Below are 23,921 nucleotides of genomic sequence, written 5' to 3' on the forward strand. Positions count from 1 at the left end.
GGATTTAACACGGAAGTTTTGAAAGTGGAACTTTTAAAATGTACCAAGATCACTGTTACACTCATATTAACTCAGTCTGTTTGTGAAGTATAGCTATTGGTTGTAGCCATTGAGATGTAATTTAGTGTAGACAGATTTGCTGGGGGAGGGTTTGGCTTCTAGTTTGCACATGACTGGACGATTTTTGAAGACGTGATTCTGTGTGTTAATATCTCTCTTGTCTACTAGAAGGATACTTAAATTATGCTGACTGTCTCTTGGGAAGGTCTTCTATCTAGGCCTCATTGTGAAATGAATGAGCTGCCTAGTAATGTTCTTGCTCAGTTCCTGCTTACTTAATGAAACTTGCTTTAGGGAACCTTCTACTAGAATCTAGATTGTATCTTGTGGGTCTCCTGCCTTGCTTATAACTTTTAGTGTGGGGAAGCTGTTAGGATTTTTCACCCTTAGACAACAAAATATGTTAGACTGGCCCGGAGGGCAAGGGTGGGGAAAATACATTGTATCCCACCTTTTCCACTGAATTTTTATGTGCTTGCAAAGACGTTGTACAGATGTCATTAGAGTAACTATGATGGCTATGTCAGAATCATGATAGCATAGCTTTGAGGGGAAAAGTCAAGCCTACTTAGCTCCCCAGCCTGGCCCTGGGGCCTTTCTCTAGAGAAAAGTGTCCCTGAATTTCTAATCCACTTGTAGTTACCGTTTCAGTGCCACTTTTGACAATGTAATGTGCACATTAGGATGCAGATTCATGGCAACTCAAAACATTCATTTTACATATCCTTGAGTCCTAAATAATGACAGGAGAAGTGTCAGAAACTGAAAATTAAAACACGGTGACTGGACAAAAATGGCCATAAACAGCTGGAAAAAAGTTGAATAGTCCACGTTCTTGAAAATAATTATCTGAAGTTAGGTGAGAATATGGAATTTTCTTGTCTGCACCAAATTTCAAACAGTTCAGGCAAATGTTAATGTATTGAAACTGTTTGTAGGGGCATTGCTATGCCTGTATAATAATCATGATTTTTAGCACATACAGCTACACACTGGATTGTTTACCAAACTGAACATGCCCTAGCAATTTTTGAGGGATATATCCAACTAGTGTCTGCCTTTGAAATCCCCCAGCAATGTCTGTCAAAGGTTCCTGTCCCTGAAATCTGTTCCATGTGGTTGTACAGAGCACATTTGGGGTGAAGAGAGTTGAAAGGGCTTGGGAAAGGAGGAAAAAAATTACTGCTTCTTCAAAAAATCTGCTTCGACTGTGTTGGATATGATGCAGAAAAAGTTTTACTTAACTGATACTAGTTTCATTTATAGAAATTAAGTTATTGGATCTCTCTTACACTGTGGTAATTCATTTATTTAGAAACAGGCATTCATTAAGCTGCCATTCAGCAACAATTCATTTCTCTGGTGTTAGTATTGATACAGTCCCTTTTATTTTGCAATATAGTTCCACGATTCTAGTAGGAAGCAAGCTGTCCACAGTCCCGGATACTGATAGTCCTGAAAGTATTTTTTCCCCTTTACTTCATAGGACCTAAGATGTAGAAATCACATAAAGGAACATATCTGTGCCAAGAGTCAGACAGAAGAGATTCCTAAAGGTAAGTTCATTATTCTGATTGCAGTAATTCACTGTTCTAGGACCTTAGGTATAATTAAAGGTATAATAATTTAATATATAACTATATTAAATATATGATCCACAATGTCCATTATTCTGTAACATTTAGTGTATTAAGAAATCTCAAAAGCTAAACACATTTTAGAAATACAGACAGAAATCCTAATCTGCATTTGGACTATATATGACTTTTTAGACAGCAATGAAAAAATGCTAGCTGATCTCCCTCTGCTGACCTGAGTGGAGAGGTTGTTGTGAACAGCAGCCAAGCTTCTTTTAAACCTAACTGCCATACTGATGCTGTGGGTTGCTACCAGACCCATAAGCCAAGTGTGGCTGAATCAGAGTTTGGAAAAGTTATTCTTCGGACTACAGTTTCCAGAATCCCCCACCAACATTTACCCCAACGACGTAACTTTTCTAAGCTCTGAGCTATGTGAGCAAGCAGATATGGAAACAGAAGCTACCTCTTCCCCTTGATTCCAGCAGCATCTCTCTTCTGCCACAGCATCTCCGATAGCTACCACCAAATATTTGGGCTACTCTAAACACGCTATTCCTTTTTATCCTATGAATTTGCTACACTTAATTGCATTTTAAATAAGTGATTTTGGGCCCCAATTTGATGGGTTTTCTCTCAAAAAGAATTTTTATAATAACTTTCACAATGCCACATATTTACAAGGAACTCTTTCTATAATAATACATACTAGTGTCAAATCTGTATTTCTTTTTCCATTAGATGTTTTTTAGAACAATCCCTCTTTGTTTTTTGTTTTTTATATGATTCAGGCTAGGTAAAGGAAGTTGTTTAAGAGAGAATAATGTCTTCTGTCATAGCTGAGAGTTCACAGCAGACGGGGAGTTTCATAGTCCAAGACTGAAAGGAATGTAAACACCCTCTTGCTGTTTGAGCAACTAACATCTAACACTGTGCCTGACAGTGTATTTAAAAAGTGAAAGATTCTCTCTTGTATCCTAAAGTAGTCACAATAAAAGAAAGCATGTACACAGTTTAAATGGTTTTTAATGAACATTTTCTTCACAAGGATGAATTGGAATAATACCAGTAGCTAGTTAGATTCCAAGTTTACAATAGGAAGTTCCAGTAAATAGGAATTTTAAACATTTAAAGTTGAAATAAGCAGCTGGGAGCCACAGGCTTCCTGCCTGGTGCTAAGCATGAACCTTCCACCCCAAGGGCCTCTTTGCATGTCTATATCTGGGAGTGAGCAACTGTTGTTCCTTCCAGATCCTGTGCTGTTATATATGCTGAGCAGAAGAAAGCTGAAAAGCTCTGTGCTGTTTCTGTTCCTAGAGGGAATGTTGTTGTAGTGATATGTGGGGCCAGTGTTGTCAAGAACAATGGTGGTAAGAAAGGAAGTAAGCTTGTGATCTTTCTTTCTCACAACCCACATAACCACTACTCAGTCTGCTCACAGCTTTTTCCTTAGCAATTTTTTTTCTACAAGATATATGTAAAAGAAGGGGAAACAGCAGACATTGCTGACGTGTGTCTTGCCATCTGTGTTATGTCACAGGCGTTTCCTCTGAAATAATAGGGATAGTGAACAAATAGTGTAGTTTATTTTTCAATTTTTAAGTGAGAGCATTTCAGTTCTGCTTGAATGAAATTTCTTTCTGTATATAAAAGGATGAATAAATAATTTCTCAACTGTTCTTACACATATATACACACACCTCACACAGACACTGTTCCACATTCAGTTACTTGGAGTTCAGAGGTGCCATGCCTACCGGCTCCCTCTGCACGTATGTTTGTGCAGTTTGTTTCACCTTTGGGTGAAGCTACAGATATTTTCTACCACTCTTCATTATCAAAACATAGCATATGATATACCCAGAATAATAAAGGCTTGTGTGTGTGCACGTAAACTAGACACTTGAAATGCATCATATATCCTAAAAGGCCATACATATATGTACGTAGGGGCTATTTTGTTTTTTAAATGCATTTATAAATTTATAATGCAATTAAATATACTTAATTTATAACCCAATTAAATTATATTTCAGTCTGCAGTGTCACCTTCAGTCGCTAGGTGGCAACTGAAATCACAATTACAATGTTTCCTATTAAAAGAAGGGATTCTTTAAAAAGACAGCTCATTATAAAGGATTAGGAAAAGCTGCTGCAAGAGTCTTTGAGATCACCAAACAGCAGGAAGAGTGGAAAAAGTTGTATCCAGAGATGCTGACACTGCAAAGCACCAACTTTGGGAGGAGGGGGGAGGCAAAAATTCTGTATATTCCTAATCTGAAGCCTTGCTTTATAGTTCTAGTACCTTAATTCCAATTGATTCAGTGTCAGCCTTTTGCATCCAGTGCCTTGCAGTCAGATGGCATATCTCTAGAGACATGGTGCACCTTATCAACAACTGCACCTGCTATGAGGAACACCTTATGAGAGAGCTAGTGTGTGCTTATGAGTGTCAGAGTGCATGGCTTTGCCCATAATTGACAAACAGAGTGTGTCCAACTTTTAACATTGTGAAGCAGATTGTTTTATGGGGATAGTGTCCAGAGAGAAAAATGGGAGAGAGGGAATGGACAGGGAAAGAGAGGCCTATATAGGTGGGATAAAGGCCTAAACTCCTGGCACAGTCTGGAGAAAAATCACCCAGCTACAGCCACAACGAAAACAAGAACCCACAGCCATTGTTATTGGCAGTGCACTGACCATTTTTCACACTTAAAAAAGAAAAACTCACAGACAGTTGATTCATCTAGAGTTCTGGAGGCTTTTATCTTCAGGTTGCAAAGTGTACAATATTATACATCTATACGTTCCTCTCTGACTTCCATTTAACTCCCATCATTTCCTCTCCAGCTCCAAACTGATCCACACTAGCTCACAACAACAGCTCACAACTGACAACAGAAAATGTGACTGATCTCCTTGTCCATTTATATAGAGTATTGGCTGTGAGTCATCGTTCAGTGCCACATAACATGATGCAATCCTATAGCAACCTTGCATAATGCCATGAGCTCATGACTCAGCAGTCAGTGACTGTCTCACAGAATACGTATCATCTGTCAATCAAAATATTTAAAGACATATTACACTAACACAAAGGGGCAGGGCAATTGGAGAACCTCAGGAGGACAAGGTTGAACTCAAGCGCCTGAGGTTTCTCAGCCTGGCAGAAAAAATGATAGGAACATTGTACAAATTAAGATAATGTATGAGTAACTTTGAGCATGAAAGTAATAGGTTTTTCTTTCTTGTGTTTCTACTTTTGTGTATTAGCCACTGAAATTTCAGATACTTTGGTCATAACAGAAACAGGAGAAGACAAGGTTCTTAAAGAAAAGTCATTACAGGTTTGTATCTCTTTGCTTTGCTTCTTTTATATTCAACTTTACTGAAAGAGGATACAACTTTTAAAACAAACCCTGTCTTACAACAGCAATAGTGTTTTTAACTCAGCAGATGAAAATCAAATGAAAGATTTTCAGCTACACTACAAATTGTAACCAGATAGTCTTAAGAAATGTTCATATTAGATTGGTCTGTCAAAGACTTGATACTATATGAAGCTTCCAAAGTTAGCGGCATTATACCTCTGAAGACCAGACAATGAGGGACAGCCAACAGTGGAGAGCTGTCAATTTCATGCTCTGCTTCAGTTCATCCCTGAAGCCTGTGGCTGTTCAGTTGCTGTTCAGAATGCAGTGCTGGATTTGTTGGACATTAACCTGGTCCAGAAAAAAAATCTTACATTCTTTGCTGTGCTCTCCACCTCAAGCCACAGGCAGAAATCTCTGATCAGAAAGAAGAATGCTTCATGCCAGAAACAGCCAAACATCCTGCTGTGGAGGAAAGTGAATCAGGTAGTTCACATTATTAGATGCTCTTATTTCATTCAGTAGTTACAATTTTAGTAGATTTGGATTTTAGACGAATCTGATTCAGAGAAGGTTTTGTGTGTGATTTTAATACATTTATTACTTCTGAAAAATGGTTCAGGAAAATATTTAAAATATTTTGCAGATCATGATCCCACATGTCAAGGTCTGGAAGGGGAAAATGAACCGAGGAAGAATTTTGAAGCCAAACCAAACATTAATACGGTATTTGTTCATCTATTTTCAATTATGTGATTTACTGAAGTACTTTCTAATGGGTGGGATGTGTAAATGGCAGCTGTACTTCATAAAAAATGAGAAGAGTCAAGTTGTTGTGGTCCAGTTTGGTGCACTTGTCAAATCGGACAGTCTAGAAAGGTTGCCTTCCTGGCCACTGCAGCAATCTGGCTTTCCAAGAACAGCAATGGGTCCAAGAGCACCCCCAAGCTACAAACCTGATCTAGAACAAGCTGTGATCTCAGCCTCAGGTTGGTTTTCCTACTGACCAGTAGCACTTCTATTTTGTCTGGATTAAGCATCAGTGTGTTCATCCACATCCTTCACTACAATCAGACAATGATTCAGTGCCACCACAACCTTTTTAGCATCAGTTGTAAATATATAATCAGCACACTGATGACATTCAACCCCAGATGACACCAAACATCCAGATGACCTTGTTCTTGTAGATAACTGATTCCCAGACTCTGGCCTTCCAGATGTCATAGACTTCAGCTCCCAGACCATTCCAGACCATTGGCCAAATTGGCTGAGGCTTCTGGGAGCTGAAGTCCAAGACACCTAGAGGACCAGAGTTTGGGAATCACTGATGTAGATGTTGAAAAGCATAGGGGACAGTATTAACTCCTGTGGAAATCCATGGGATGATGGTCAAAAGGCTAAATAACAGTTCCCCTATCAGCTAAACAACCCAGAAGGTTATCATGGTTAATGTTATTAAATGCCACTGAAATATATAGGAGGACCAATAGGGCCTCATTCACCCTGTCCAACTCCTGGTGTAGGTCATACACCAAGATGACCTGTTTCTGTCCCACAACCAGTCCTGAACCAAGATTGGAATGGGTCCAGATAATCTCACTGCATCAAATAAACCCTGGAGTTCTGTTGACACTACTCACTCTAGGGGGAGATTAGAGACCGAACGATAGTTACCTAGGGAAATGGGGTCCAATAAAGGCTTTTTCAATCAAGATTTTATAAATACTTCTTTAAGAGAGGTTGGAACATAGCTCTCTTTCAAATAAGCATTTACAACCTGCACCATCCAATTGGCCAGGATGGAAAAAAAAATTTAAGTGATGGATTTTAAATGAGGATTGTTTTAATATGTGTATATCTTGTCATTTTAAATTGTATGCATATCCTTTAACTGATGTGGTGTGTCAGTTAATTGTTGTTGTTTTCTGCCTCAATCCATGGGGAGAGGCAGGTGAGAAATTATTATTATTGGAACAGCTATGCTGATGAGATTGATCTGGCGTAATAGAGGCATCAAATAATAATCTTTCTGCAACCCTCACTGCTGCAAAATAAATTCTAGAATCATAGAGTTGGAAGAGACCGCAAGGGCCATCCAGTCCAACCCCCTGCCATGCAGGAAATCCAGATCAAAGCATCCCCGACAGATGGCCATCCAGCCTCCGTTTGAAGACCTCCAAGGAGGGAGACTCCACTACACTCCTAGGAAGTGTGTTCCACTGTCGAACAGCCCTTACTGTCAGGAAATTCCTCCTAATGTTGAGGTGGAATCTCTTTTCCTGCAGCTTGCATCCGTTGCTCCGGGTCCTGTTCTCTGGAGCAGCAGAAAACAAGCTTGCTCCCTCCTCAATATGACATCCCTTCAAATATTTAAATAGGGCTATCATATCACCTCTTAACCTTCTTTTCTCCAGGCTAAACATCCCCAGCTCCCTAAGGCGTTCCTCATAGGGCATGGTTTCCAGACCTTTCACCATTTTAGTCGCCCTCCTTTGGACACGCTCCAGTTTTTCAATGTCCTTTTTGAACTGTGGCACCCAGAACTGGACACAATATTCCAGGTGGGGCCTGACCAGAGCAGAATATAGTGTTGACTCATGTTCAACTTGTGGTCTACTTGGACTCCTAGATTCTAAAATGGGATTTAACCCATGCTTGGTCAGGTTCATCCTGAGTCTTTCTTAACTGTTGCTCTAGTAATCTATCCCTGCCTGTCATTTCCCTGAGCTCCTCAGGACAAATGATTTTATCCTGTTTTAGAGTTATGTATTTTAATATGGCAATTTTTCTTTTACTTTTTTTATAATTAGGCTTTTCTCCTAGTCTGTTTTATTCCATGTTATGATCTTCCTTGAGTCCTATGACAGCAGAAAGGCAAGATAAAAAATAAATAAAGTAAAGATGGTGGCCTGGGTTTGAAGTAGAATTAATACAGTCTGCTAGCTTTCTACACCTTAAAATTTTGCATTTGCTTGGGTGCCCATATTAGTACACTAGTTTAATTTTTTAAAATAATTGCCACACATTTTTGTGGCTAAGTTGTGGCATTTTAGTTAAGGGTACTTCACGTGTTCCATGTGATTGGCCATTTTTATTGCTAATGCATGCAAGATGACAAATCAGGTATGTGTTGCCTCATTCTATAGAACTTCTTCCTCTGAGATACCCTTTTTCCCTGGTGGTTTTCAGCTATTATAAATTCCAAAAGTTCTTTGTGCACTTGCCATGGAGAGAAAAGGATAACAACCAGGCACACTTCTATCATGCCTAGGCCCCAGGAGCTGATGAGAGCCCTTTCTTCATATTCCATCTGCCACTGCTGAATGGCAACCAGGCACAGCTCCATCATTCCTGGGTCCCAGTCACTGGTGAGGGCCCCGTCTCTCCATGTTCCAGTTGCCATTGCTGCAGCCTTCGAGTGGAAAGATCAATCAGGAACCACTGAATTTAATTCTTTTCCCACCATCCCCTTTTGCTTGTGTGTGGTGTTTTATTTAGATTGTGAGCCTGATGGTAGGGAACTGAGAAATTAACTAATTGCTAGCTGCTCTGGGAACCTTCATGGTTGAAGAGCAGGGTATAATAAATAAATAAATAAATAGCTTTTTTATTTCAAGGGCATGCTTTTATTTTTATCCTGCTTTTCAGTCAGGCTCCCAGAGTGGCTTTTAAAGGTTAGTAACAAAACTGGCACAAATAGTCTTATGTTTTCCTGTTTGTGTTATGCAGAGTGCACACAATTAATCTTGAATTTAAATGTGCATAGTAAACCTTTTAGTTTCAGTTTTCCACATTCCTCACTGACATCAGAAGAAAATTAGAGCAGGAGACTACTGAGTTACAGTTTCGTGGGACATTTCAATTTTACTACCAGAGGTTTCAATCAAAATAATGGAACACACTGCACATGTTAATTGGCTTACCTAGTGCCGAAATGTATTTCAGTGGCAACAGTTCTGTGAATGATTTGTCTTAATAATAGAATTTATTAATATAATAAAATAGCTGCCTTGAATCTTATTGTGGGGAAAAGGCAGAATATAAATCCATTAAATAAATAAATAAATAAATAATTTTCTGAAGGATAGCCATGTTAGTCTATAGCAAAATAACAAAGAGTTGTGTGGTAACCTAGCATATGTAAGATTGGCAAACGTAGTATAGCATAGGCTTTTAGTAGATGAGAATTCATGATATAATCTAAGTCTTAAAGATGCCATACAATTCTTTGCAATAATAATGTAATTGTCCCTGTCAGTACTTTCTGCATTTAATTTCCCTCAGACCTCACTGTCTGCAGCATACTCAGATGTGTACTCTGTGTATACCTGAAATCTTGATAATGCTTAATGTACCCATGACAGTTCATGCTGTAACAAATTTGTTAGTGATTAGTTGATCTTTGTTGTTCTGTCAGTATTTATGGTGTCAGTTTTAAAGTCGTATTAGATGCCAACACCCTTCTCTCAGTATGACCGATTTGTATATTTTTAATCTTTTAAATCCTTTCCTAGGAGTCAGAAGAAAAACCTGAAGTTGGTACTAACTCTCAGGAACCTTCACTGGATGATGTAAATGAAAAAGGTAATGTCAATTCTCTATTCTGAATTTTCCAGAAAGGCTTGTAGCCCACCAGCATTTTCTTTTGTACATGTTTGATTGATAAGTATGAGCATTTGTTGGCTTTATATTTCTTTTTTTAAAAAATTGAAGATTAAAATGCAATATTAAACCAGAAAGGAGATAAAAATCAAATTATTCCTATGTTTAATTATCTCATAACAGCAAAACTCCACCACTGCAAACCTGTGTCTTAAATAGCTTCCAAAAATGCTTATACTTCACTTAAGGATAATTCTTGAGCAAGATGTGCACAGATGGCATGCTATTTCTATTCTGCCAAGAATACTGAAATTGGTACATGAAACCCTGACTTCATCTCTTTATAGGTTTCTTATGTCTCTGTTACCATCTTTAAATGTTTTACCTTACTTTCTCTGGCTAGTGAACCAGACACTTAGTAGTGTTCTCAGTCCACAGGGTATAAGATTCTTAGAAAGAAAAACTTGGCTAGGTGTTCAGAATAGGATGCACCTCCTACTCTCTTTGGTCAGTTACTTTTGGCACAGCTCTGTGGCTAATTGCTATTACAAGCAGAAAGCACCCTGGAAAATGGAGTGTGACTTCTTGTGTTGCCTGTGGCAAAGCCATTCTTCTAAAGAGATTGCCCTCTGGTGAACAGATCACTTAGTATTCTGGGACACAGTCTAATTAATTACTAGAAAAGCAAATATATTATTGTTGTACTTTTTTAAGAACAGGTGGGCAGCATATGGGCCATATTCTCCTGTTTTCAGGGCCTCATTTGCTATCTGCTATGCAAGCATGCCACTGAAATTCTGTAGCACAGCAAAAAGTTCCTTTTTCTCTCCTCCTCTTCTTTTGCAGAAGGGAAGGATGCAGTGCCCTTCTATCTATTAGGCTCTGTATGCAAGATATGTGCTGGCGCCCTCCTACAACCATGCTACAAAAGTATAAGGAATCTTGGTGAGATGGCTTTTAGTCAACAGCTGCAGTTCAGTGCTTCCCCCTCAGCTGGAAAGTTGGCACCTTGCTGTAGCAGCACAGTGACAGCTGACTGACTATTCAAATTTTGATTACTGAACAAAACTAGTGCCTCATTATAGAAACTCCATGACCAAGATACAGCAAAGGATGAAACAAGCTCTAGCAGCAGTATATTCATTAATGTTTATCTAGATTGTCATAGAAGTTAAAGTGATGTAGTGTACTGAAAGTGAAAACTCGAGTTTATACAATTCAGAGGAAGTTGCCAGTTTATGCGCTTGCTCAAAAATTATGATAGGGATTAAACATTTTTTAATTTTTAAAATGTTTTTCCTGCAGATGAGAAGATTGCCAAAGTGGATAGCTTTGACAAGTCAGATCTGGAGTCCAAGTTAAATCCTGCTGAGGCAAGTAGCCTGGTCTGTAGCTTTCATATAGACGTGATTACTGTTTGTTTGTGGTTTTCTGACTGCAATTTTCTGACTGACTGCAAAAGAAATTATTTCACCAAACTAGTAAGTGCAAGAAAAGCAACACTGTAGAGCTTACTGAAATAATCTTTAAATTCACATCTCAAATTCTGCTCAAGGATGTAAATTTTAACAGTTTGTCCCTATCTGAAAGTTTAAAGAAGAAAAGAAGAAGAAATCATAACTGTTGTACAAGCTTGTTTAATATGCTTGTTTATGTATGTTTGTGGCAAATATAATGTGTTACTTTTTGTCTGTCTATATTTGTAGCTTTTTACCTCTGCCATAATAATATTGTTATTAAACATAATTTATCAATCTAGCAAGATCTATTTTAGGTTCTTACATTTAGAACATGCTTAACTCTAAATTATTGAAACAGAAAAGCTATAAATGTTCTTAATTTTGATTTTGCTAAACCAATTTTATGGATATAAACAAGGAAAAAAGATAGATTTCTCCCCACTATAAAGAATTTTCATCTAAATTTCAACCACAGGGAAACTGGAAAGAGAAATATGGGGGTGGACAACTATTTTTGTTTTTTAACTTTTTAACTTAACTATGGCCCCACAGATGTTTTTGGACTGCAATAATAACTCTCCAACTCCTGGCTGCAAGGTTGGGAGTCTCAGGGAACATGTTCAGGGCTACAGTTGTGTTGTAATCCTGTGTTGACAGCAGCCAAGCCCAATTGTACTTGCATACTGGGAATAAGGACTTAAGTGACTAACACAGAGACTCTGTTTAGAGCCTGTGTGTTAATTACTTAATACTTAATTACTTAATACACTTAACACTTGGGGCTAGTTTTGAGACTAAGTCTGCAGAAAAGTTGGGGCCAGTTTTGAGACTAGCAACTTTACCACATTAAAGTTGGAGCAGTCCTGCAGTGTTGCAAACCGGACCGTTCTGGGGATGGGAGGCAACAGGGAACACATTTTACTGCACAGCGGGAATGCCGCCACCAAGCGTCCCCATCCTGTTCTGGAAGTGTTCCCCTTGCCAATTTTCGGGAACGCTTCTCAAGTCGGTCCCTCTGGAACACTTCCGGAATGGGCTGAGAACACTTGGCGGTGGCGGTAAAGTTCTAGGTCTGCAGAAAAACAGGTGGAACTGCATGGATATTTTGGAGGGATCTCTTTGATTAAGAAGCAGTTAAATAGAAGGTTTGAGGTGGCTTAAATGAACTTGCTTTGAGTGATGGAAGGGCCATGGCAGGCCCCAAAGAAAATGCTCTTTTTGCCAGTTGCCAAACACAGTTAGATGTTTCAGTCTGGGATGGACTTCCCATTTAGGCTTATGATTGGATGTTCACCTTCACTGGTCTCTTCCATGCAACAGAATAAATGTATTCAGTGAGGTACCTCTGGTCACAGCAGGATTGTTGGGGAAACTGGTTGTTTTTTTTAAACCAGGAATTTCGCATTAATATTCCAATGAAAAGAAATTGAATCTTGCTTATTATATTAATACTATGAAATATTTTATGTATTAGAAAGCTTGATCAACCATGCTTAATGCTTTCTAACACTAACAATCCCAAGTTATTAGGCTTTGATATGATTTACATCTTTCAATACAGCATGGGGAAATATATTGACAAATTAGTAGCCCATACATAGGAGTATAGGACTATACCAGTATAGGACCAGATGAGAAAATCTAGTACCAAAATGCAGTTCGGATGCTGTGGCTGCTAGGTTAAATAATAATTGTTCTTTAAAAAGTGCTCCTTGGAAGCAAGCTGTTTTGGTTGTCCTTATGTTCTGAATTGCATTTCTTACACTATAAAATAAAGGGATTAAAAGAAAGTAATTGATGCTGGATACTGGTGTAACAGGTAACAACTGCCAATAAACTGTTAACATTAAAATGTTTAAATTCAGATAGTCATTGTTGTTCCAGTAAGATGGTTGGAAAATAGTAGTAATAGCCAGACTTCTTAAAAAAATATGACTAATCAGTTTTTTAAAAAACAAAACAGGAGTGTTGTTTTAAGTAAGTCATTTGGTTTAAACAATTCACTTGCCTCCCCCCACCGTCTAACTGCTGCTGCAAGTATCAGTGTTTGTTCTCCAATAGAAGAAATCTAATTCTTTTAAAATGTGTGTTTACATAAACAAGCCTGCTCCTTCCATTATTACTCATTACCCAGACACAGATTTTGGACTTCTTGTACATCCCCTAAAATCTGGGTAGGTAATAAGTAAACAGTCCCATTTCCGATTACTCTTTCTTGTTCTGATGTGTATATGCTTATTGCAAGGTGATGGCAAGAATTACTGTGACAGAATTGTTCAGTAATGCTAGCCTAGTCATTAGTAACAGTCGCTTAAGACACAGCTAAAAGATAAATAAATTGAACTGTGACTTTCTTGTCTACCTGCACGTCTCATTTCAGTGAACAAAAGATAAACATATTCTTAACTTACTAGTGAAACTTAGAAGTGATCATCTTGGGTATGAGAGACAGAGAAAATGGGAAAGACTCTTCTCAGTACAGTTCCTTTTGGGGACAACTTTGTTTAAAAACACATCTTACTCTTTCATCCTTCACTTAGGTGAACCAGCAAGTGCCAGTGAAAAGAAAAAGAGGGAGACCTCGTAAATATCCCATTGAGATAAAGGTAGTACAAGGTAAGAAAAATGTTATGCCTGTATTGAAAACATTCTTGAATATTTCATGAAACTCAGTGATTCATTTTATTTTATTTTCCATTTCAGGTCAAGAATCAGAAGCTGGCACAAGCACTGGGGATGTAAGCATTTGGTTGGATTTTCTATTTAGATACGTGAATGCATGCATGTGGGTATTTTGGCTTCCTGCAGAACACTATTTTCAAGTTTGCAATAACAAAGATTGGCAGGATCCAATCTTAAGCTAATTCCTTGAATCTAAAAGGGTTCACACTTATTTTCCTTTTGTACAGTCGTCTGCAATTGCTACATACCAAATGGTTTTGGGAAGCGTTTCAGGCAGAGTTGCTAAATTCAGGAAAACTAAAACCACCTAAGCAGTATTAATACCTCAGTTCTAGGGAGCAGCCATTTGACATTACTCTATATCACATGTAAACAGCATGTATCCTATAGCAGTTTTCCTTGCAACCTATCAAGCTTGCATTTTTCCAAGTTTATCAGCCATCAACTGGACAGTGAGAAAAAGATCACTGTTCCACTGTGGAGACAGTGATTGTGAACTGTCAGAGATCCTGATGCAACCACTTGGTTTCAGGGTTGTTTGGGAAAGAGGCAAACTTGGGAGCCAAGTAAGAGGGCTGCATCTGTGGTTGTTTAAGGGGGGTGTACATCTGTGTGAGTGATATGGTGAAGTGTGATGGACATGTGCATGGAAGAGGTGTGGAAAGTTTCGGCAGGATCATAACCCACTGCATGCTACTCCTGATGTCAAAAAAGTTCCCACTTTTGTGTCAGTGCTTTCATCAGTCTCCACTGCCTTAAAAATACCTTAATCTGTTTTTGTCTTATTGTGAAAGGTCTGGAGGTCAGGCTGGAAGGAACATTCTAAATAACCCCCTTTCATGAATCCAAGTCATTCTGTAGATCCAGTCATTAACTTTTCTCATTCAACACACTTAGATCACATCTCTGTGTTGTTCATACCAATTATGTCAACCAACTCTATTTAAAATCTTCTTAATATAGTTGCCTTTTTATCATAGGAGAAACTATTAGTGCCTGTGGAGAAAATTTGAGGAGATTATTGCACAGGTTGAGTCTACCTTATCTAAAGTGCTTGGGATCAAACGTATCTTAAATTCTGGATATTTTTTGGATTTCAGAATACCTCTATTTGCATATTGCAGGTGGGACCCAAGTCTAAACGCAAAATTACTTTGTTTCATATACAAGTTACATACATAGCATGAAGGTAATTTTATAACCAATATTTTAAATATTTTTGTGCATGAAACAAAGTTTATGTGCACTGAACGATCAGAAAGAAAAAGTGTCAATATCTCAGCCACCCATGGGAAAAAAATGATTTTTAGAAAATATTAGATTTCAGAATTCTGGATAAGGGGGACTCAACCTGTACAAAGATATTAATACATCTGTATGAATTAGCCTGTATATATTTCCTTTATCAGATTGTTGCTAGCACTTAATGGGTGAAACCTGAATATGTGAACTGAGTCCCTTGAAAATCACTTTTTCCGTGTAAATAGGGAAGTTCTGTTTGTACTATGCTGTGTTTCTTCAGATATGCAAAACATCTCTTGATGTTGACGTTATTAAGTAATGGTGTTACATGTGTGAATGAGTTCACATTTAATTGACATGTATTTTATCACTGTACAAAGTAAGATAAAAATGACAGGCCTGCATAAATGCAGCTTTATAACCTAAGACTAGTTTGACTTAATTGAGTTGAGAGAAAATATGTATCACATAGTTGAAATAATAATAATAATAATATCACACGCTTGATTGATTCATGCTACTTTACATTAATAATTCCAAGGAATGTTCATGAAAAAACCTATAATGTAGTCCAGTATTATCTCCATATTATAGATACCATATATTGATTGGTTTGTAGTACTTGATATATAGGCCTGTTACAGACTGCCAAAATAAAGCTGCTTCGGGTCTCTTTGGAGGTATTCTATTTAAATGATGCATGCATCCTAAGAATCCAGAAGCTGCACCAAAGCTGCACTCCAGTGTTTAGGAATGGATTGTGGCTTTGGCGCGACCTCCGGACTCTTAGGACCCATGCATCATTTAAAGAGCATACCTCCAAAGAGACCCGAAGCAGCTTTATTTTGGCAGTCCGTAACAGGCCATAGTGAGTTTGTGTGTCTGGGGTGAGAATTGAAAGAGGTTTTTCATCCTTAATTCTTAGGCACTATATTTCACTTTATTATGCCTCATATTTAAAGCTATCTAAAAGCATATACAGTTCGTTTCCTGACTCTGAATATATGCCATGATCCATATGTCACTTCTCACATCTTCCAAATATAATACTATGTCTAAAAATATAAGCTGTGAAAAAGCAGAGAGTCTTTTCTACTGATGCAGCGTAAAGTAAGTTCCTTGAGCCTTTCAGTGTAAAACCAGGATTCCATGTTGTTCTAGGAGCTTATTCCCAGCTTCATAAACTGTCCCTCCAGTTTATAGACCACAAGAGGGATTGGGGATGGGGACACAGCTAGTATTCCCATCATCATTCAGCCCCCTCATGTGGTGTTTAAATACAGAAGAATGGATTCAACATCACTTTTATGTATTTCGTTTTTCTAGATTTCTATTAAAGATATTGCTATTTTTTGTTTTTAATTAGACAATGAAGACTTCAGGTCCTAGCAGTAAACAGAAGATTACTCCAAAAGGTAATGATTCTAATAGTTGCAAAGGAGGATAGAGATGAAATGCTGATAATCTGAGATGAAGTACATCTGCAATTTAGCCATTTTTCTTTGGTTATATCCTTCTACATATTTTTTTCCCTGATGCTTCAACTAGCCTGATGTCAAATCTTATATAGTATTAAATATTAAATCCAGGACAATGAGTTGGACCTAAAAGCAGAATGGCAGGCAATGCAAATGGCAAAGTATTAACAAAATATGATCATATTGCTTCATCTTAGCTAATAGTCTAGCCACCCTGCTTTGAAATCACTAAATTTCTGAAATATGTTAGAAGATAGACCTGGGTAAAATAATCCAAACAGGGTTACCAGAACATGAATAACTTTCAAAGGCTATCTGTGTCTAACCAAGTTATAGTTGATACTTTAGCCTGAGTGTCCAGTTAAAAAGAATCTTCCCCGATACCAGTAAACATGATCTATCCAATAGCAACCGCAAACAATGAGCCTTAACCTTTAATTCAGTTGTACTCAACTAAGGAGCTGACCTCTATATGTTGTTCAACTTCCAGAAGTCCAGCTAACCTCACCAGTTGTGAGGGATTCTGCAGCTTTGAAGTACAACAACAGTTTGAGACTTCCTGTGTTAGAACCACTATGTGCCTCCCCAGAAAAATATGAACACTACTACTTATCTAGAAAGAGGAGTTGCTTACAATCAGTATCTCCCTTTTGTCTGGACTGGATCTTAGTTTCTACTCCCTTATCCAATCCATTACCCTTTCCAAGTACCAGTTCCACTATTGTTTTGACTGTTTGCATGATTAGTTCTGTTTGTCTGCTTGATGCTGTGCATGAGTTAATCACAAGGATCACACTCCACTTCCTCATGAGGTGGACTGCAATCCTCGGTAGAATAGGAGGTGGGAAGAATCACACATGCACCCTCTGCACCCACCAAGTTCAATGTTTCAATTTAAAAATCACACTCAGTTTTCTTGCTATGGGCAGTAGAGTACCCGTGGATACTGATTGCTTGTTTCTTTCCCCCGACATTAGGGGGTCTTCCTCAAAGCAACCTTTTTGCCCATGGAAACAATTCATGCTGTGGCAACATAAATAATCTTTCTGCCACCGCGATCACAACATCTTGATCCAAAGCACTAATCAGAGCCAGTACTGATGGACAAAGAAATGGAGGGGAGATCTTCTCAATTTAAAATATGTTAATAGAAAATATTTTATTTTGGCCTTTCACATCACTCCCCCTTCCCATTTAACTGCTTCTTTTATAAATAGTAACATTCACAACTCACATTAAGTATTAAAATTCCTAACTTTGAAGAAGGATATTAGTCATTTCAGTTTACTCTTTGTTGATGATACCTTGACAACAAGAAACTTAAATTTTGCTTTGGTATGCTGTGATAAGATTTAGGTTTAGAGGAGAACCCTTTTTTAAGTTGAATTTTTTTTATTACAATAAACAGTTTGTGCTTAAAATTGCATTTTAATTAAAGTTAACATTGCCTTACACATATTTTTTTCTTCGTAGGCAAAGATACAATTGAAAAAAATCAGAGACACAATGTAAGTACACAACTAGCAGGGTTTGTCTATCCTTGTAGGTCCTTTCTAACCTGATAATTAGAAGTATTTATTAGAAGTAAGATCCTTTTGTTTCTTGGAGTATTCCAAGGATCATTGCCAGTGCAACCTTTAATGAAAATTGTTTCACTAGGATTGGCTTGCTGGATCAAAGAAACATCCATTATATTTTCCAGTAGTGAATGTCTTATGCCTCCAAGGATTCACAAGTACAGCATAAAAGAGACAGACCTTCTCAGTACAACATATTGCACCCATGGGTATTATATTGCTCCTGAGCTCATAATTGTTAAACTGGTAGCACTGGCAAAAATCTTGGTGGCCAAAACCACTGCCACCGTAAAAGAAAATAGATTTAGCAATTGTAACCTGGGTTTTTCATCATTGTTTCTGTACATTGCACACATGAGTTTACAGTGCCTACAGTTTGGCCAGCAGCCCTATCTATTCTCCTTTATGCACATGCATAAGGCATTAAGTTGCTCATCATCTATTCTACAATATAGACTTTTCTTAAGGTTTTTTAAGCAAATGTCCTATTCTTTTTCCTATGGCTTTCAGGTTTCCTCACCTTCCTTTTGCTTCTTTGTACTTCTTCAGAAAGAAACCAGATCACAGGCCTAAGTTTTGCAAGCTCTCTTCAGATACTGTGTTAAGTGAAGAAAAGGGTTTATCATTCATCTGCATCATTACAAGCTTCTGTGCTTCACTTAACTTCATTCTTCAAGACATCTGTTCCAGTTCTGGCTCTTTCATTTTGAGCTGGCAGCTTCATCTCAAATTAGTCATTCCTATGGCCTGCAAATCTAGGGTGTGTAGTCTCACAAGAAGGCCACCTTGCATATGAGTTCACTTTGAATTTCTGCAATCAATACCACTATCATTTTGAAACTTGAACAGACAGAGAAACTCAGTCCATGATGCTTTTTCTATCAGTTATTTCTTATTGCTATATATCTGGCCAGGGAAAACAAGGTGTTGGCAGACCAGGTTGAACAAGCAATCAGAAATTAATATTCAGCTGTATTCTTTGAAACTTGACTCTTCAGAAGATGAGAGCTCTGTCTCTTCGTCTCTTCCCAAGACCAGACAGCTGAAATTATATTAAAGAGCAGGAGCAGGAGCCAGGTGGTTAGGGAATGCATTCATTATTCACTGAAATAGCTCATGCTTATACATTCTTCCATCCTTTTTGCTTCTTACCAAGGGTGTCATCAAGATTAGGTGGGATACCACCGCTTCTGCATATCGCTGCTACCTGAGGGCCCAAGCAGTCCTGGCTTCCCATCTTCATGTAACTCTCTAAAGTGTAATATTACAGATACCTCTTGTGGAGATGTGATTTTCCAAGACAGTGCTTAACTACTGCAACCTTATTTGTTCTTCAAATGACACTTTCCACTTGCCCTTCCCTCAGTGGCATGTTGCTAGTTTTGCATGTGTTGCCATTCTGTCATCTAGTCTTGGGCTAAAGAACCTTGAACATAATGCACATAATGGGGGAGAGGCAGAGCTACTGCCAAAATATCAGCTGTCTGGGAGGTATCTGTATATGTGTATATACACACACACATATATCCAAAAAATAAACCTTGGTTTTGTCATTTTATATAAGGAACAGCATTTCTGTGCCATTGTATTTAATGGGATTTCAGCATCTCTACAGGAAAACAGATTCCACCTAAACATTAAGAGGAACTTCCTGACAGTAAAAGCTGTTCAACAGTGGAACACACTCCTTGGAGTGTGGTGGAGTCTTCTTCTTTGGAGGTCTTTAAGCAGAGGCTGGATGACAATCTGTCGTGGGTGCTTTTATTGTGAGTTCATGCATGGCAGGGGGTTGGACTGGATGGCCCTTGTGGTTTCTTCCAACTCTATGGTTGTATGATCCATGAATTTTGGTATCCTTGTGGGTTCCTGGAACCACACTCCAGCAGATTCCACGGGTCCACTATACTTCTCTGCACAGGAGCAGACCTATTCATGTGACTGCACAGGTGACCAGTCACAGCACATCTTTCACAGAAAAGCATCCTACCTTTGCTACAGGAATCAGGACGCAGTCTTTTCGGCTCTAGCTTTTACATAATCTTGCTGACTCATGGGTTTCCAAAACTGATTGCACTCTGGATCACAGCTCTCAATCTTGGATAGCCCTATCTGTATTTTCAATTGTGTGACTATATTTTAATTATTATTCTGTATTTTATTATTGCTAGCTAAGTTTAGCACTGTTTGTTTTTTAAAAGATAGATGAAATATCTGTGCTGTGAAATCTTTTTTAAAGGATTATTGCAAGGATCTTTTTTAAAGCCATCTAAGATAGTACCATTCATACTTTGGAGATAATTAGGCATGTTTTCCCATATATAAAGTGTGTCTACGGCGTGAAATGCTTATGTTCCTCCACTCCATACTGTTTGTAATACTGTAATCCTCTGTCATGTCTTCTCCTTGTTCTTTTTTTTCTAAACAGACATCCCTAAATGCTTTCAACTTCATTACTGTTTTTTAAAATGTATTTTCAACTGTTAGGAAGCTGAAGAAGGGAAAACAGAGGTGGTTGTGCGTCGAAGAGGAAGGAAACCCAAGCGGCCTCTTACTCAATCAGAGGAAACAGGTAAAACACAGAAACTCTGCTTCTCCTAAATTTTTATTGTCCAAGGTGTACATTAGCTTATAGCAAAATCAGTTTTATTATCTTTATTCATTGGGGGAAAATCATTGTATTATGGCTAAAGTAAATATTATCAAAAAATGTGCAAATTGCTGTAATCTCATGTCAGGATTGGTATATCCCAGCTGCTTCCCTAAACCCACTTGAGTTTCTGAGAACTCTGGCTGTGAACTGAAGAAGTAAACTATTGCAAATGTGTTTGGAGAGATTTAAACAAGTATGAATTAAAACCCAAGGAAATGGAAAATTACTTATTCCACTCACAGGGTCCATTTAGAATTCCACTTCTAAAACAAGTATCCATATCCTTTCTGGAGGCTTGGGTGGAAATTTGAGTGTGTGAATAAAATTTTGCAGGCATGGATACACCTGAGCCAGCAAGAAAACGTCAAAAAGTAGCACCTGCAGTTGAAGAGGAAACAAAAGAGCAAGATGGAAGCAAGGAGAATGGCAGTAATGGAGAAGATGATGATGGCAGTGGTAGTGATGCTGATGGGATGCATTCTGGAGCCATAACTCGATTAGCTTCAAAATTGGAAGCACAAAGGTAACACCAGCTTAGTTATGACTTTGAACTCTGGACTGCTTGCCTTGCTTTATCCAAGGCCCTCTTTAGGTTAACTTGCTTAGGGCACAGAGGGCTTCTGTGGGAAAGGAGAAGATCCAAGGTGTGTGAGCAGGAAGAACAGTGTGGTTCTTTAAATCCAGACCACTGACACCATTATTGATGTGTGAAACCAAATCCAGTGCAGATGCTAAACTTACCATCCTGTTTCGCCATCCCATTTCTTTCATCCACAAATCAGATAGTTCCATCTCATGCCATACAAAAATATCTGAAAAGGCTAATGCCTTTTGATGTAGACAGTATTAAGCCAAATGCACCAATGTCTGAACTGGTTTAAGGCAGCTTCGTGTGTCCATATGACAACTATTCAGATGCAGTAGGTGGTTCTCTGCTCTTCATCTGTCTACCACTCTTCATCTCTAGTCTGCTGTAACACCTGCTGTTTTTCTGCATCACGTACACATGCCTGACTAGACATGGTACCTTTGAAATGCAGTTGAGTCTTAACAAATTCAGACACCAAAATAGTACCCCAATCAAAGTACAGGTGGAGTGTTCCTTATCTGGAATTTGGAAATCCAGAATATTTCCAGAAACCAACACTTTTTTCATGGTTGGCTGTGACAGTGACACTTTGCTTTCTAATGGTTCAGTGTACACAAACTTTGCTTCAGGCACAAAATTATTAAAAGCATTGTATATAATTATGTTCAGTCTGCATATAGAAGGGGTATATGCAACATACATTAATTTTGTTGATTAACAAAAGACATCGTATTATGTACAGATATGCAAATAAAGATATTCCAAAATCCAGAACACTTCTGATTCTAAGCATTTCGGTTAAGGGATATTTAACCTGTGTATTAGATTGTGTTGGGTTGCTACTTTATGATGAATAACCTGTATAAAAATATTTCTGAAAACACTGAATGAATGTGTAATGTAATTGGTGCTTATTGTTTTCAGAAAGCTACCCAGCAAGCCAACTACCCGAGCAGCATCTAAAAATCAAAGTCCAGATTCAGTTTCTCCTAGAAACCGTCAAAGGGTAGCAGGAAAAAAATCACCAGTCAATGCAAAATCTAGTAAATCTCCTATCTCAGCACAGTAAGTATGGAAGTTAAAGCCACTGCTATCTTGGATATCTCCACATTGCTCCTCTGTTTTTGTCCTCTCACTCTATCTTTTCTTGACTGGCCACTATTGCAAACTGACTTTGATCCATCAGGACTCTTCTCCATATCTCAGTAGATCAACATACCAAAAAGCCTACAAATATTTGGAGAGTTAATACTGAAAATCTTTCTTTGTGCTTTATCCTGATTTGAATGGTTTATTATGAACAGCCACATTGTTTGCAGATATCTTTGCCAACAGCCCTACATATGAGACCAAGGTCAAGATGGTCCATCCTGTTGACAGCTGGGAGCCAAAAGATTCATTTATTTATTTTATATCCTGCTTTTCTCCTGGTGTGGAACCCAAAACTGCATACAGCAACTTAAAAACAATACAATAAAAAAGCCTCTTTAATATAAAATTTAAAAAATAATTAAACTAATTTTAAAAACACAAGTTAAAATATTAAAAGGCATTTAAAACATATGCAATAAAAAGCACCCCCTCCTCATTAAATGTTCTGTCTGTTGTCACTAACTAAATGCCTCTTTAGATAAAAATGTCTTCACCTGCCAGCGGAAAGAGAGTAGGGAGGGGCCAACCAGACTGCAATGGAAAGGGAGTTTCAAAGCTTGTGAGCAGCCACAGAAAAGTTTCTCTCCCAAGCCATCACAAACTGCATCAGTGATACAGTCTTTCAGATAGTCTGGACCCAAGCTGTGTAGGTCTTTAAAGGTCAAAACCAGCACTTTGAATTCTGCCAGAAACAAACTGGTAGCCAATGAAACTATTTCAACAGGAGGAGAGGGACATGATCTCTGTGCCCAGCCCTAGTCAACAGCCTGTTTTCAGCATTTCGGACCCACTGAAGTTTCCAAAGGCAGCCCCAGGTAGAGTATGTTTTTTATTATTGTGTACCCTCAAGTACTTTCTGACTTCCGGCAACCCATAGGTTTCTCTTGGCACGATTTTTTCAGAAGAGGTTTTTCATTCCCTTCCCCTAAGTCTGCAAGCATGTGACTTGCTTAAGGTCACTCAGTGGGTTTCACGGTTGAAGGAGAATCAAACCCTGGTCTCCAGAGTTATAGTCCAATACTCGAACCACTACTCAGAGGCAGACCCAGCTCCATCAGGGATAGCCTGAAGGAAGAGGCTCCCCTCCTTAACTGTCAGCTTGGCCTGAGAGGGAGCGATCAGGCAGACCCAGCTCCACAGGGATAGCCTGAAGGAAGAGGCTCCTCACTCCTTAACTGTCATCTTCTGGCCTCCTATTCCCCTCCAGCTATGCTCTGACTGTGTGAGGGAGAGGCTTGCGTACCCTAATGAAGTTCTGAGCTATGCTGGCGGTGGTATAATAGCCACCAGCAGGGCCCCCCATGCCAGACAGGTCACAGCCGAAGGGTCTGATCAAGAGCACCAAAGGGCAGAATGGGCTCTCTAGCCTTATGGCAACCATCCTAGGAGTAGGAAAACTCTAATCCCAAACCCGGGCAGATGGTGCTCGTCTAACCCTGTAAGGTCAACCATCTAAGAGAAGGGAACTAACCAAACCT

The 23,921-nt window shown here is 38.5% G+C and overlaps 1 protein-coding gene across 3 annotated transcripts in view; it reads left to right on the top strand.

Moving 5' to 3' along the window:
* BOD1L1 (biorientation of chromosomes in cell division 1 like 1) overlaps positions 1 to 23,921 on the top strand; it is a 63,490-nt gene that overhangs the window by 35,832 nt on the left and 3,737 nt on the right. For 2 of the 3 annotated variants that reach the window (XR_016281262.1, XM_089524787.1), the window contains exons 12-24: positions 1,547 to 1,616; positions 4,911 to 4,984; positions 5,410 to 5,494; positions 5,655 to 5,734; positions 9,526 to 9,595; positions 10,919 to 10,986; positions 13,614 to 13,689; positions 13,777 to 13,811; positions 16,364 to 16,412; positions 17,949 to 17,983; positions 20,537 to 20,621; positions 21,036 to 21,225; positions 22,216 to 22,356. Coding sequence is in view for 2 of the 3 variants with exons in the window: in XM_089524787.1 (XP_089380913.1) it covers positions 1,547 to 1,616; positions 4,911 to 4,984; positions 5,410 to 5,494; positions 5,655 to 5,734; positions 9,526 to 9,595; positions 10,919 to 10,986; positions 13,614 to 13,689; positions 13,777 to 13,811; positions 16,364 to 16,412; positions 17,949 to 17,983; positions 20,537 to 20,621; positions 21,036 to 21,225; positions 22,216 to 22,356 (1,058 nt within the window). In the remaining variant the exon portion in view is untranslated. Of the gene's footprint in view, positions 1 to 1,546; positions 1,617 to 4,910; positions 4,985 to 5,409; positions 5,495 to 5,654; positions 5,735 to 9,525; positions 9,596 to 10,918; positions 10,988 to 13,613; positions 13,690 to 13,776; positions 13,812 to 16,363; positions 16,413 to 17,948; positions 17,984 to 20,536; positions 20,622 to 21,035; positions 21,226 to 22,215; positions 22,357 to 23,921 lie in introns of those variants that run through there. The other variant, XM_089524788.1, reaches the window with a different exon arrangement.

This window comes from Sceloporus occidentalis, unplaced genomic scaffold (assembly GCF_023333645.1).
Source record: "Sceloporus occidentalis isolate IW3139 unplaced genomic scaffold, rSceOcc1.0.p SCAF_5, whole genome shotgun sequence".
Lineage (NCBI taxonomy): Eukaryota > Metazoa > Chordata > Lepidosauria > Squamata > Phrynosomatidae > Sceloporus > Sceloporus occidentalis.